We start from the raw sequence: 16074 nt of genomic DNA, 5'->3' as shown, positions 1-16074 counted from the left end.
ATAGTGCCCCCATATAGTAGTAAGCCTCCCCCAATAGTGCCCCCATATAGTAGTAAGCCCCCCCCCCAATAGTGCCCCCATATAGTTGTAGGCCCCCCCAATAGTGCCCACATATAGTAGTAAGCCCCCCCCAATAGTGCCCCCATATAGTAGTAGGCCCCTCTCAATAGTGCCGCATAAAGTTGTTAGTTAGCGCAGCAGCTCCTTCGTCTGCAGACACAGCCGGCGTGGGCAGCGTATGATGTCACCCCACTACCTGTGCTGGCCGCTTCCTGTAGAAGATTTCAATATGAGCCACCTGGAGCGGCCCTGTTATAACTAGCTGAACTGTCAGCGGGCTAAAAATGATGGCCTGTAATCTGTCCACCTTCCGCTGTCTGCCCCTTCTCCCTGCCCCCCATCCGCAGTCTGGTCCGCTCACCTGTGATCTGAGTGCCCCCCCCCCCCCAATGGTCTGGTCTGCTTTCCTGCGAATGGCGTCCGTCGTCATCCCCCCTCTGCGGTCTGGCCCATCTCCCTGTGATTCCATCTCCCCCATGTTCTCGCCCGTTTGCCTGTGATCTGTGCCTTTCATCTCCCCCCTCCCCGGTCTGGGTCATCTCCCTGTGATTTCCCCCCCTCCCCCGGTCTAAGACATCTCCCTGTGATTTCCCCCCCCCCCCCCCCCCCATTCCCGGTCTGGGGCCAGATACTGCGGGTGCGGTCTGTTGGGTGGGACACCTTGTCCTGGTTTGGCCCGCTGCCCCACCAGCTACTCCAGATGTGGATGATGTGAGACGTGATCTGCCCCTCCTAACCCCTTCAGTGCCGGAGTGTGTGCGGACGCCAGGAAGTGGTGTGGTGCTGGCTGCAGTTCCTGCATTCTTGTCACTGATCCAAGATCAGGATGTCAGACGTGTGGGGAGCGGCTGGATGAGTGGGGGGGTTACATGTCATGTGAATAATAGCAGCCGCCTGTGTGTTGGGGGTCACTAGCACATCATGTGACATAACCCTCATCATATCTTGGTTGTAGGTCCACTAGTGTCTCCGCAGACCCCTTCCTGGGAGGTGTTTCCAGAGCTGATCAGTGACGGGCGCCTGCTGACCCTGACCGATGCCCCTCAGGTGGGTCCCCCCCCTTATTACTGCTCATCCAAAACCGCCTGCTTCATGTGATCACTGATCCCCCCCCCCCCCCCCCCCCCCCGTGGGCTGTGGTATTACTGTTCATCCAGAGCCGCCTGCTTTGTGTGCTCAGTGATTCCCCCTCCCCCATGTGCTGCGGCATTACTGCTCATCCAGAGCCGCCTGCTTCATGGGCTCAGTGATCTCCCAACCTCCCTCATGTGCTGCGGTATTACTGCTCATCCAGAGCCGCCTGCTTCATGGGCTCAGTGATCTCCCCACCTCCCCCATGTGCTGCGGTATTACTGCTCATCCAGAGCCGCCTGCTTCATGGGCTCAGTGATCTCCACCCTCCCCCCCCCCCCCCCCCCCCCCCCCCCCCCCCCCGCCATGTGCTGCGGTATTACTGCTCATCCAGAGCCGCCTGCTTCATGGGCTCAGTGATCTCCCCACCTCCACCATGTGCTGCGGTATTACTGCTCATCCAGAGCCGCCTGCTTCATGGGCTCAGTGATCTCCACCCCTCCATGTGCTGCGGTATTACTGCTCATCCAGGGCCGCCTGCTTCATGGGCTCAGTGATCTCCCCAACTCCCCCATGTGCTGCGGTATTGCTGCTCATCCAGGGCCGCCTGCTTCATGGGCTCAGTGATCTCCCAACCTCCCCCATGTGCTGCGGTATTACTGCTCATCCAGAGCCGCCTGCTTCATGGGCTCAGTGATCTCCCAACATCCCCCATGTGCTGCGGTATTACAGCTCATCCAGAGCCGCCTGCTTCATGGGCTCAGTGATCTCCACCCCCCCCCCATGTGCTGCGGTATTACTGCTCATCCAGGGCCGCCTGCTTCATGGGCTCAGTGATCTCCCCACCACCCCATGTGCTGCGGTATTACTGCTCATCCAGAGCCGCCTGCTTCATGGGCTCAGTGATCTCCCAACATCCCCCATGTGCTGCGGTATTACAGCTCGTCCAGAGCCGCCTGCTTCATGGGCTCAGTGATTCTCTTCCCCCCCCCCCCTTCCCCAGTGTGCTGCGGTATTACTGCTCATCCAGAGCCGCCTGCTTCATGGGTTCAGTGATCTCCCCACCTCCCCCATGTGCTGCGGTATTGCTGCTCATCCAGGGCCGCCTGCTTCATGGGCTCAGTGATCCCCTCCCAGTGTGCTACGGTATTACTGGGAGTCCGGGCAGGGGCACTGTGCTGGGGTGTGGACAGGTGTGGCAGGGTCTGGGGTCCGGGCAGGGGGATGACATCACCTCTGGTGTCGGCTCTTCCGCCTGGGGTTTGGCCCTGGAAGGAATGAACCACTTCCTGTCCTGAGCCGCCGGGATTACAGACATGTCAGCCCTGACTACATCACAGGGGGGGGCTTCCTTCCTCCTCACCCTGCAACAATGCTGCAAGAAAGGGGAATGGGAGGGGGCGCCACTGCTGCTGTGTGTGTATACAGGGGTTCCGGGGTCTACTGCCATATGTAGGGGCCGGCATTGTTCTCTGGTGTCACCTCCTCCTCCTTTTGTATCCCCAGTATAGTATATTTAGGGGCAGGCATTTTTCTCTGGTGTCTGCTTCCTCCTCCTCCTCCTCCTCCTCCTCCTCCTGTGGTATCGCCAGCAGGGCTGTATTTACCACTAGGCACCCGTGGTCCGGAGCCTAGGGCAGCACCAGGGAGCAGGGGGACTTTTCCAGGGGGGTGGGGGGTATTGGTCAGGTCTGGTATCACCAATAGGTGCGTGTAGACGGGCCGTCTTCAGGCTTAGTGCCTAGGGCAGCAGCAGCTGTTAATACAGCCCTGATCGCCAGTATAGTATATGTAGGGGCAGGCATTGTTCTCTGGTGTCAGAGATGTGTGGTGTCCCACTGGGGGGTATTACTGCTGTTTACACCCTTTGCAGAAGTCTGTAGTTTTTGTGGTCCAATTGCAGCCGAAGTAGTACTTGATGACCACTAGATGTCGCTGTATTATATATTGAAGTATGGAAGCTACACAGCTGAAGTGTCTCAAGGGGTTATTTTGTTTGTGTTCTAGATTCTGTGAACCAGTAGGATCTTTACTTTCTTCTGTCCTATCACCTCTTCCCTTTCTGCTCTTCTGTTGCACTCTTTCCACCCAACCACAGCGCACCTTAGACCCTGGAAAGGAAGTTAGTCCCTTGGGTGAAGGAGGAGTCTTAGTTGAGCTTCAGTGAAGAAAGGATGCAGCTCAGATAGCTCTCCACAGTGGTTCTACCTGGGCTCTTGCCCTGTGCCAGGTCCCTTCTACAGAAAAGTCTTAGTCAGTGCCCCGCATGGGTAGCACGCAGGACAGTGCCCTCTTACAAACTTCTTTCTTGAAGTTCCTGTATCCTGCATGATGCAGTGTTAAACCCTTCAGGAGAGGACTAGCCAACAGATCATCACAGCCCACGCTGAGGAGTAGGAGTAACCACAGAGCAGGACAGTATCCACTAAAGAGCCAGAGAGCTAGGAACTGATCCGGGTGGAGCAAAGTTACTGGAAAGTCTATGAACTCCATCTCGCAGCGTTAGTGTCAGCAGGAAACACTCTGCTCTTCCCAGGTAACAAGGTCTGGGGCCTGTGTCACCCATTAGTACGGTTCAGCCAAAGCTAGTGGGCATAAGGTGGTGTGAAGACTATAGGAGAGATCAATACATGGGCACAGGTTTCTGATTCTTCTTTTACAAGTATTCTTCTGTACACTCCAACATCCCAGCAGAGCACATTACTACTTTGGGTTGAGACTCTCACGGCATCCTCCTCTTCTCTACAACGCTACCTCAGTACAACCTTATCAACTCTACGGCATCCTACTCAGCACTTATCACACAGATCTGGTGGTTATACATCTCAGGATATATCTAAGCACTTCTCTATCACCTAGTGCACTTTTGCCAGTAGTAAAGCAAGTCAACGTTGTCTGTGATTACTCACTACCACCTGCACAACATATACACCACAACCTTGGGACATCTCCCCTTTCTGTGGGTGGGGGGTCCTACTATTATTCAGGAGGGTTGTTACACCGCTCTGGACACCTGTGACATAATCCCAAGGGACCCAGCAGCAACCCGACAGGACACCGACCACAGGGGAAAAGGGTACAACCGACCATCACACCTGTGTGCCCACAATGCCCTGGCATCATGTGATAAAACCTTTAAGGTCCGGCTGTATCACTTCCATCTAGCAAGTTACCGGCCGTCCCACCGCTACAACATCCTCCGGGGGCTACAACATATGTAGGGGCAGGCATTGTTCTCTGAGGTCACCACCTCCTCCTCCTCCTGTGGTATCACCAGTATAGTGTATATATAGGGGCAGGCATTGTTCTCTGAGGTCACCACCTCCTCCTCCTGTGGTATCACCAGTATAGTATATATAGGGGCAGGCATTGTTCTCTGGTGTCGTCGTCTCCTCCTCCTCCTTCATCATCCATCATCCATAATCATCATCTCCTCCTCCATCTCCAGTATAGTATATATAGGGGCAGGCATTGTTCTCTGGTGTCAGCCTCCCTGCTCAGCAATGTCTTCTCTTCCCTGTTAGGTTCTTCCTGATGTCTTGCAGCTGCGGTTGGAGATGGATGGAGCCGCTGTCCACCTGGACCTGCAGCGTAACCAGTAAGTGACTGGCCAGGTTGTAGGGGCAGGCTGCAGGGGGGAGGGATCTGGACACAGACACTGGGGGGGAGGGGCATGTGTGATGGGCTGTGAGGTGTTAGGGAGCAGTCACATGATCTCCTCACTCTCTGTAGCGTGGTCAGGGTCCTGTGGACTGGATCTCTAAGCTCCTCCCATAATGGGAGGTTTGCTGCTCTTTCTGACTTTGTCGCTGCCCTGATGCCGCTGCCCTGATGCCGCTGCCCGTAAACCAGTATCAGATCTCCTGAAATCATAATTAACCCCTTCTGACTGAAGGTCCATGCTACCCGCATGCAGCAGCATCTCCTCCTCCTCATCTCTGAGCCAGAACGGTGCTGTTTGGGACGCAATTTATTTTTTTTTTTGCGCCATGATCTCTAGTTTTTATTGATATCTTATTGGTGCACAGGAGGCATTTTGATCGCTTTGGGTTTTTTTTCTGATATTTAATTTAAAAAAAACAAACAGCAATTCTGGTGTTCAATGTGCGGGAATCATACTGTTAGGGCCCTATTCCACCGGACGATTATCGTTCGCATAATCGTTAACGATCTCAAACGACCGCTATTGCGAAAGACCTGAAAACGTTAACTCATTTCCATGGAACGATAATCGTTACTTACGATCGTATTTGCGATCGTTTTTAATTCGCTATTGCGTTCGTATCTACTGTGAACGACCGAATGACGTCTTATTCAATGTGAACGATTTGCGAACGTTTCGCGAACGAGCAACGATAAAAATAGGTCCAGGTCTTATAAAGCGATCAACGATTTCTTGTTCGGTCGTTAATCGTTAACTGCATTTCAACCGAACGATTATCGTTTAGATTCGAACGATTTAATGATAATCTGAACGATAATCGTCGGGTGGAATAGGGCCCTTACTAGATCGGATGATTCCACACCTCATGGTAAACACTACCCCAAAAACATAAAGGGAACACTTAAACAACACAATATAACTCCAAGTACAGTAGTAAACAGGGAGCAACTTGGATTAAGAGCATTTTCCAAGAAGAGCTCAGATATTCAAAATAGTGACTTGGTGTAAGAGCTCCCTGTACTGGGTGGGAGGGGGAGTGGGGGAGGGGCATGGTCTGGGGAGTGGGGGAGGGGCATGGTCTGGGGAGTGGGGGAGGGGCATGGTCTGGGGAGTGGGGGAGGGGCGTGGTCTGGGGAGTGGGGGAGGGGCGTGGTCTGCATAGTGGGGTCTACAGCTCTGTACTCTGACCCAGGAAGTCTCCCTCACCTTCCAAATCATAGCAGATCCACCTCAGGCTGGGGCTTACATCAGGGGACAGGACTGTAGAGGTAATCTCTCCATAGCTGTAACCCCTCTCTCCCCGGACAGAGAGCGCTGCTATACTGTGCCCACATCTGTCCTGCTCCTTCCTCCCTGCAGTCTCTGTCCGCCCTTGTGTTTCCCATCCTCTCCATTCCTGCTATAATGTGCCTGCACTCACACTCAGCTAAACATACTGCTGCTATACTGTGCCTGCACTTACACTCAGTTGTGCACATCGGGGGGCTGCGGTGTGAGGCCGGGGGTGCGGGCTGCGGTGTGAGGCCGGGGGTGCGGGCTGCGGTGTGAGGCCGGGGGTGCGGGCTGCGGTGTGAGGCTGGGGGTGCGGGCTGCGGTGTGAGGCCGGGGGTGCGGGCTGCGGTGTGAGGCTGGGGGTGCGTGCTGCGGTGTGAGGCTGGGGGTGCGTGCTGCGGTGTGAGGCTGGGGGTGCGTGCTGCGGTGTGAGGCTGGGGGTGCGGGCTGCGGTGTGAGGCTGGGGGTGCGGGCTGCGGTGAGAGGCTGGGGGTGCGGGCTGCGGTGTGAGGCTGGGGGTGCGGGCTGCGGTGTGAGGGTGCGGGCTGCGGTGTGAGGCTGGGGGTGCGGGCTGCGGTGAGAGGCTGGGGGGGCTGTACAGGATGGGAGGCTGGGGGTGCGGGCTGCGGTGTGAGGCTGGGGGTGCGGGCTGCGGTGTGAGGGTGTGGGCTGCGGTGTGAGGCTGGGAGTGCGGGCTGCGGTGTGAGGGTGCGGTGTGAGGCTGGGGGTGCGGGCTGCGGTGAGAGGCTGGGGGGGCTGTACAGGATGTGAGGCTGGGGGTGCGGGCTGCGGTGTGAGGCTGGGGGTGCGGGCTGCGGTGTGAGGGTGTGGGCTGCGGTGTGAGGCTGGGAGTGCGGGCTGCGGTGTGAGGGTGCGGTGTGAGGCTGGGGGTGCGGGCTGCGGTGAGAGGCTGGGGGGGCTGTACAGGATGGGAGGCTGGGGGTGCGGGCTGCGGTGTGAGGCTGGGGGTGCGGGCTGCGGTGTGAGGGTGTGGTGTGAGGCTGGGGGTGCGGGCTGCGGTGAGAGGCTGGGGGGGCTGTACAGGATGGGAGGCTGGGGGTGCGGGCTGCGGTGTGAGGCTGGGGGTGCGGGCTGCGGTGTGAGGGTGTGGGCTGCGGTGTGAGGCTGGGAGTGCGGGCTGCGGTGTGAGGGTGCGGTGTGAGGCTGGGGGTGCGGGCTGCGGTGTGAGGCTGGGGGGGCTGTACAGGATGTGAGGCTGGGGGTGCGGGCTGCGGTGTGAGGCTGGGGGTGCGGGCTGCGGTGTGAGGCTGGGGGTGCGGGCTGCGGTGAGAGGCTGGGGGGGGCTGTACAGGATGGGAGGCTGGGGGTGCGGGCTGCGGTGTGAGGCTGGGGGGGCTGTACAGGATGGGAGGCTGGGGGTGCGGGCTGCGGTGTGAGGCTGGGGGGGCTGTACAGGATGGGAGGCTGGGGGTGCGGGCTGCGGTGTGAGGCTGGGGGTGCGGGCTGCGGTGAGAGGCTGGGGGGGGCTGTACAGAATGGGAGGCTGGGGGGGGCTGTACAGGATGGGAGGGTGCCGGACACAATCAGGGCTGTAAGTTTAACAATGTTTTATTTACAGAATGTCCGGAAAGTTCCCAGTGTTTCCTCTCACCCTTTGAGGAGATACGGAGAGGAGGTGTCAGGGTGGGGGGCTCCGGTAATAGGAGGGGTCAGGGTGGGGGGCTCCGGTGATGGGAGGGGTCAGGGTGGGGGGCTCCGGTGATGGGAGGGGGGATCTCACCCCCCCTTCCAGGAAGCTCAGGAGGAATGTACTGTAGATGGAAGCCGCATAGTGAACATGGATCCTGCAGCGCCCCCTGTAGTCAGCGCAGTGTATCAGTCCAGGCTGCATTCTGCATTGTTCTCATTCAGTGTCAGGAAGCAGAGAACCTTACAGGTAATAGCACAGTGTATAGCCCAGCAGCATCACCAGCTCTGCTACATCTCTACATTACACATACTGTATAGTACACCCAGCACAGTGTATAGCCCAGCAGCATCACCAGCTCTGCTACATCTCTACATTACACATACTGTATAGTACAGATAGCACAGTGTATAGCCCAGCAGCATCACCAGCTCTGCTACATCTCTACATTACACATACTGTATAGTACACCCAGCACAGTGTATAGCCCAGCAGCATCACCAGCTCTGCTACATCTCTACATTACACATACTGTATAGTACAGATAGGACAGTGTATAGCCCAGCAGCATCACCAGCTCTGCTACATCTCTACATTACACATACTGTATAGTACACCCAGCACAGTGTATAGCCCAGCAGCATCACCAGCTCTGCTACATCTCTACATTACACATACTGTATAGTACAGATAGCACAGTGTATAGCCCAGCAGCATCACCAGCTCTGCTACATCTCTACATTACACATACTGTATAGTACACCCAGCACAGTGTATAGCCCAGCAGCATCACCAGCTCTGCTACATCTCTACATTACACATACTGTATAGTACAGATAGCACAGTGTATAGCCCAGCAGCATCACCAGCTCTGCTACATCTCTACATTACACATACTGTATAGTACAGATAGCACAGTGTATAGCCCAGCAGCATCACCAGCTCTGCTACATCTCTACATTACACATACTGTATAGTACACCCAGCACAGTGTATAGCCCAGCAGCATCACCAGCTCTGCTACATCTCTACATTACACATACTGTATAGTACACCCAGCACAGTGTATAGCCCAGCAGCATCACCAGCTCTGCTACATCTCTACATTACACATACTGTATAGTACAGATGGCACAGTGTATAGCCCAGCAGCATCACCAGCTCTGCTACATCTCTACATTACACATACTGTATAGTACAGATAGCACAGTGTATAGCCCAGCAGCATCACCAGCTCTGCTACATCTCTACATTACACATACTGTATAGTACAGATAGCACAGTGTATAGCCCAGCAGCATCACCAGCTCTGCTACATCTCTACATTACACATACTGTATAGTACACCCAGCACAGTGTATAGCCCAGCAGCATCACCAGCTCTGCTACATCTCTACATTACACATACTGTATAGTACACCCAGCACAGTGTATAGCCCAGCAGCATCACCAGCTCTGCTACATCTCTACATTACACATACTGTATAGTACAGATAGCACAGTGTATAGCCCAGCAGCATCACCAGCTCTGCTACATCTCTACATTACACATGCTGTATAGTACACCCAGCACAGTGTATAGCCCAGCAGCATCACCAGCTCTGCTACATCTCTACATTACACATACTGTATAGTACACCCAGCACAGTGTATAGCCCAGCAGCATCACCAGCTCTGCTACATCTCTACATTACACATACTGTATAGTACAGATAGCACAGTGTATAGCCCAGCAGCATCACCAGCTCTGCTACATCTCTACATTACACATACTGTATAGTACACCCAGCACAGTGTATAGCCCAGCAGCATCACCAGCTCTGCTACATCTCTACATTACACATAGTGTATAGTACAGATAGCACAGTGTATAGCCCAGCAGCATCACCAGCTCTGCTACATCTCTACATTACACATACTGTATAGTACACCCAGCACAGTGTATAGCCCAGCAGCATCACCAGCTCTGCTACATCTCTACATTACACATACTGTATAGTACAGATAGCACAGTGTATAGCCCAGCAGCATCACCAGCTCTGCTACATCTCTACATTACACATACTGTATAGTACAGATAGCACAGTGTATAGCCCAGCAGCATCACCAGCTCTGCTACATCTCTACATTACACATACTGTATAGTACAGATAGCAGTGTATAGCCCAGCAGCATCACCAGCTCTGCTACATCTCTACATTACACATACTGTATAGTACACCCAGCACAGTGTATAGCCCAGCAGCATCACCAGCTCTGCTACATCTCTACATTACACATACTGTATAGTACACCCAGCACAGTGTATAGCCCAGCAGCATCACCAGCTCTGCTACATCTCTACATTACACATACTGTATAGTACACCCAGCACAGTGTATAGCCCAGCAGCATCACCAGCTCTGCTACATCTCTACATTACACATACTGTATAGTACAGATGGCACAGTGTATAGCCCAGCAGCATCACCAGCTCTGCTACATCTCTACATTACACATACTGTATAGTACACCCAGCACAGTGTATAGCCCAGCAGCATCACCAGCTCTGCTACATCTCTACATTACACATACTGTATAGTACAGATAGCACAGTGTATAGCCCAGCAGCATCACCAGCTCTGCTACATCTCTACATTACACATACTGTATAGTACAGATAGCACAGTGTATAGCCCAGCAGCATCACCAGCTCTGCTACATCTCTACATTACACATACTGTATAGTACAGATAGCAGTGTATAGCCCAGCAGCATCACCAGCTCTGCTACATCTCTACATTACACATACTGTATAGTACACCCAGCACAGTGTATAGCCCAGCAGCATCACCAGCTCTGCTACATCTCTACATTACACATACTGTATAGTACACCCAGCACAGTGTATAGCCCAGCAGCATCACCAGCTCTGCTACATCTCTACATTACACATACTGTATAGTACACCCAGCACAGTGTATAGCCCAGCAGCATCACCAGCTCTGCTACATCTCTACATTACACATACTGTATAGTACACCCAGCACAGTGTATAGCCCAGCAGCATCACCAGCTCTGCTACATCTCTACATTACACATACTGTATAGTACACCCAGCACAGTGTATAGCCCAGCAGCATCACCAGCTCTGCTACATCTCTACATTACACATACTGTATAGTACACCCAGCACAGTGTATAGCCCAGCAGCATCACCAGCTCTGCTACATCTCTACATTACACATAGTGTATAGTACAGATAGCACAGTGTATAGCCCAGCAGCATCATCAGCTCTGCTACATCTCTACATTACACATACTGTATAGTACACCCAGCACAGTGTATAGCCCAGCAGCATCACCAGCTCTGCTACATCTCTACATTACACATACTGTATAGTACACCCAGCACAGTGTATAACCCAGCAGCATCACCAGCTCTGCTACATCTCTACATTACACATACTGTATAGTACACCCAGCACAGTGTATAGCCCAGCAGCATCACCAGCTCTGCTACATCTCTACATTACACATACTGTATAGTACACCCAGCACAGTGTATAGCCCAGCAGCATCACCAGCTCTGCTACATCTCTACATTACACATACTGTATAGTACAGATAGCACAGTGTATAGCCCAGCAGCATCACCAGCTCTGCTACATCTCTACATTACACATACTGTATAGTACAGATAGCAAAGTGTATATCCCAGCAGCATCACCAGCTCTGCTACATCTCTACATTACACATACTGTATAGTACAGATAGCACAGTGTATAGCCCAGTGTTACACATGGACACGATTAACTCCTTCCTCCCTCTTGATTCCAGGAATTTGCTGCCGGACTCTCACACTATGACCTATTACCTTCCTGATGGGACAGGCGTGACAGACAGACGGCCAGAGCTGGTAAGGGGAGTCCTGATTGGCCCAGGAGGTTTGCCCGCTCACCCATGTGCTTTAGTGTTACATACAGGACCCTTTAGAGATGGGATAGTGGGCACTAAATCAGTGTCCGCACCTTTCCGGCATATGGCAAGGTTTTGGACAGTCCTGTGTAGGACATGAGACGTGTCTCCACCTAGAGGCCATCTTTACCACGCACGGCTCATCCTGCAGACATAGTGGTTCTTGTAGATCCGGCTTTCAGCCCATATGAGCGTGCTTTGTGATAGGACATAACGTCCCATAGGATTTGTGAGCGTGCTCTGTGAGAGGACATGAGAAGGTTGCGACCTTATGGCATAGAGTGAGAGGTCACGGCACAGGACTTCCATATGTGGGGGGAAGGGGACACAGCAGGTGTGTGTATCCAAGCCATGTGAGGGGAGTGCTGTGTATAGCCGCCTGATGCTCTGTGTGTATAAATGAAGAGGAGACCAGGGAGGAGCCACCTGTGGATATTCAGGCTCAATTGTACTTGGGGGGGGGGGGGGAGGCTGAGAATGGTTCTGCCACAATGTGTGTGTGGGGGGGGGGGAGGGGGCTGGCAATGGTGCTGCCACAATGTGTGTAGGGGGGGAGGGGGCTGGGAATGGTGCTGCCACAATGTGTGTAGGGGGGGAGGGGGCTGGGAATGGTGCTGCCACAATGTGTGTAGGGGGGGAGGGGGCTGGGAATGGTGCTGCCACAATGTGTGTAGGGGGGGAGGGGGCTGGGAATGGTGCTGCCACAATGTGTGTAGGGGGGGAGGGGGCTGGGAATGGTGCTGCCACAATGTGTGTAGGGGGAGGGGGCTGGGAATGGTGCTGCCACAATGTGTGTAGGGGGGGAGGGGGCTGGGAATGGTGCTGCCACAATGTGTGTAGGGGGAGGGGGCTGGGAATGGTGCTGCCACAATGTGTGTAGGGGGAGGGGGCTGGGAATGGTGCTGCCACAATGTGTGTAGGGGGAGGGGGCTGGGAATGGTGCTGCCACAATGTATGTAGGGGGAGGGGGCTGGGAATAGTGCTGCCACAATGTGTGTGTGTGTGTGTGTGTGGGGGGGGGGGAAGGGCTGGGAATGGTGCTGCCACAATGTGTGTAGGGGGAGGGGGCTGGGAATGGTGCTGCCACAATGTGTGTGTGTGTGGGGGGGGGGGGGGGGGGAAGGGCTGGGAATGGTGCTGCCACAATGTGTGTAGGGGGAGGGGGCTGGGAATGGTGCTGCCACAATGTGTGTAGGTGGGAGGGGGCTGGGAATGGTGCTGCCACAATGTGTGTAGGGGGAGGGGGCTGGGAATAGTGCTGCCACAATGTGTGTAGGGGGAGGGGGCTGGGAATGGTGCTGCCACAATGTGTGTAGGGGGAGGGGGCTGGGAATGGTGCTGCCACAATGTGTGTAGGGGGAGGGGGCTGGGAATAGTGCTGCCACAATGTGTGTAGGGGGAGGGGGCTGGGAATGGTGCTGCCACAATGTGTGTAGGGGGAGGGGGCTGGGAATGGAGCTGCCACAATGTGTGTAGGGGGAGGGGGCTGGGAATGGTGCTGCCACAATGTGTGTAGGGGGAGGGGGCTGGGAATGGTGCTGCCACAATGTGTGTAGGGGGGGGGGGGGGTGGGAATGGTGCTGCCACAATGTGTGTAGGGGGGGAGGGGGCTGGGAATGGTGCTGCCACAATGTGTGTAGGGGGGGAGGGGGCTGGGAATGGTGCTGCCACAATGTGTGTAGGGGGGAGGGGGCTGGGAATGGTGCTGCCACAATGTGTGTAGGGGGGGAGGGGGCTGGGAATGGTGCTGCCACAATGTGTGTAGGGGGGGGAAGGGCTGGGAATGGTGCTGCCACAATGTGTGTAGGGGGAGGGGGCTGGGAATGGAGCTGCCACAATGTGTGTAGGGGGAGGGGGCTGGGAATAGTGCTGCCACAATGTGTGTGTGTGTGTGTGTGGGGGGGGGGGGGGAAGGGCTGGGAATGGTGCTGCCACAATGTGTGTAGGGGGAGGGGGCTGGGAATGGAGCTGCCACAATGTGTGTAGGGGGAGGGGGCTGGGAATGGTGCTGCCACAATGTGTGTAGGGGGAGGGGGCTGGGAATGGTGCTGCCACAATGTGTGTAGGGGGGGAGGGGGCTGGGAATGGTGCTGCCACAATGTGTGTAGGGGGGGGGGGGGCTGGGAATGGTGCTGCCACAATGTGTGTAGGGGGGGAGGGGGCTGGGAATGGTGCTGCCACAATGTGTGTAGGGGGGGAGGGGGCTGGGAATGGTGCTGCCACAATGTGTGTAGGGAGGGAGGGGGCTGGGAATGGTGCTGCCACAATGTGTGTAGGGGGGGGGAGGGCTGGGAATGGTGCTGCCACAATGTGTGTAGGGGGAGGGGGCTGGGAATGGAGCTGCCACAATGTGTGTAGGGGGAGGGGGCTGGGAATGGTGCTGCCACAATGTGTGTAGGGGAGGGGGCTGGGAATGGTGCTGCCACAATGTGTGTAGGGGGGGAGGGGGCTGGGAATGGTGCTGCCACAATGTGTGTAGGGGGGGGAGGGGGCTGGGAATGGTGCTGCCACAATGTGTGTAGGGGGGGAGGGGGCTGGGAATGGTGCTGCCACAATGTGTGTGGGGGGGGGGGGGGCTGGGAATGGTGCTGCCACAATGTGTGTAGGGAGGGAGGGGGCTGGGAATGGTGCTGCCACAATGTGTGTAGGGGGGGAGGGGGCTGGGAATGGTGCTGCCACAATGTGTGTAGGGGGAGGGGGCTGGGAATGGTGCTGCCACAATGTGTGTAGGGGGAGGGGTCTGGGAATGGTGCTGCCACAATGTGTGTAGGGGGAGGGGGCTGGGAATGGTGCTGCCACAATGTGTGTAGGGGGAGGGGTCTGGGAATGGTGCTGCCACAATGTGTGTAGGTGGGAGGGGGCTGGGAATGGTGCTGCCACAATGTGTGTAGGGGGAGGGGGCTGGGAATAGTGCTGCCACAATGTGTGTGTGTGTGTGGGGGGGGGGGGGGGGGGGAAGGGCTGGGAATGGTGCTGCCACAATGTGTGTAGGGGGAGGGGGCTGGGAATGGTGCTGCCACAATGTGTGTAGGGGGGGAGGGGGCTGGGAATGGTGCTGCCACAATGTGTGTAGGGGGAGGGGTCTGGGAATGGTGCTGCCACAATGTGTGTAGGTGGGAGGGGGCTGGGAATGGTGCTGCCACAATGTGTGTAGGGGGAGGGGGCTGGGAATAGTGCTGCCACAATGTGTGTGTGTGTGTGTGTGTGTGGGGGGGGGGGGAAGGGCTGGGAATGGTGCTGCCACAATGTGTGTAGGGGGAGGGGGCTGGGAATAGTGCTGCCACAATGTGTGTAGGTGGGAGGGGGCTGGGAATGGTGCTGCCACAATGTGTGTAGGGGGAGGGGTCTGGGAATGGTGCTGCCACAATGTGTGTAGGTGGGAGGGGGCTGGGAATGGTGCTGCCACAATGTGTGTAGGGGGAGGGGGCTGGGAATAGTGCTGCCACAATGTGTGTGTGTGTGTGTGTGTGGGGGGGGGGGGGGGGGGAAGGGCTGGGAATGGTGCTGCCACAATGTGTGTAGGGGGAGGGGGCTGGGAATAGTGCTGCCACAATGTGTGTAGGTGGGAGGGGGCTGGGAATGGTGCTGCCACAATGTGTGTAGGTGGGAGGGGGCTGGGAATGGTGCTGCCACAATGTGTGTAGGGGGAGGGGGCTGGGAATAGTGCTTCCACAATGTGTGTAGGGGGAGGGGGCTGGGAATGGTGCTGCCACAATGTGTGTAGGGGGAGGGGGCTGGGAATGGTGCTGCCACAATGTGTGTGTGGGGGGGGGGGGGGGGGAGGGCTGGGAATGGTGCTGCCACAATGTGTGTAGGGGGGAGGGGGCTGGGAATGGAGCTGCCACAATGTGTGTAGGGGGGGGGGGGGGCTGGGAATGGTGCTGCCACAATGTGTATCCCGGGTAGTAATGCTGCTGATCTTTTCTCTTCCAGGTACACTGTTATTACCACGGGCGGCTGTCGGGAGGTGACGGCCCTTGGAGCAGCCTCAGCCTGTGCTCTGGTGTCAGGTAAGCAGGACCGCATGACGATCCCATCCCCATCCCTTCCCCCATCCCCCTGAGTAATCTGCTGGGCTTCTCCTCTCTCTCCAGGGGAACAATTGCTCTGGGGCCGGAGACTAAGTTCAGCATTGATCCGGTTCCAGGGGACCCCAGCTCCAAGCACATAGTGCGTCCCCTCAGGAGAGAGCAGAACACTACCTGTCATCTGGCAGATGGAGATGTGATTGAGTGGAGGGGAAGGAGGACGCTGCGCAGCCTGACAGGGGAGAGACCCTCGACACCCCAGGGGGAGGACAGTGAGGTGAAGTACGTGGAGCTGGTGATGGTGGCGGATCACAGTGAGGTGAGTATCACTAGTATCCTCCTCATACAGAATCAATGTCTGCTCCCCTACAGAA

The 16074-nt window shown here is 55.7% G+C and overlaps 1 protein-coding gene across 4 annotated transcripts in view; it reads left to right on the top strand.

Moving 5' to 3' along the window:
- Window positions 1–16074, top strand: part of ADAM15 (ADAM metallopeptidase domain 15) — a 48878-nt gene that overhangs the window by 13361 nt on the left and 19443 nt on the right. For all 4 annotated transcript variants that reach the window (XM_069950774.1, XM_069950775.1, XM_069950776.1 and 1 more), the window contains exons 2-6: window positions 1016–1107; window positions 4656–4729; window positions 11535–11613; window positions 15606–15682; window positions 15767–16019. In XM_069950774.1, the coding sequence (XP_069806875.1) occupies window positions 1016–1107; window positions 4656–4729; window positions 11535–11613; window positions 15606–15682; window positions 15767–16019 (575 nt within the window). The remainder of the gene's footprint in view (window positions 1–1015; window positions 1108–4655; window positions 4730–11534; window positions 11614–15605; window positions 15683–15766; window positions 16020–16074) is intronic.

Source organism: Dendropsophus ebraccatus, chromosome 13, assembly GCF_027789765.1.
Source record: "Dendropsophus ebraccatus isolate aDenEbr1 chromosome 13, aDenEbr1.pat, whole genome shotgun sequence".
NCBI lineage: Eukaryota > Metazoa > Chordata > Amphibia > Anura > Hylidae > Dendropsophus > Dendropsophus ebraccatus.
This window is presented reverse-complemented; position numbering and strand designations above follow the sequence as displayed.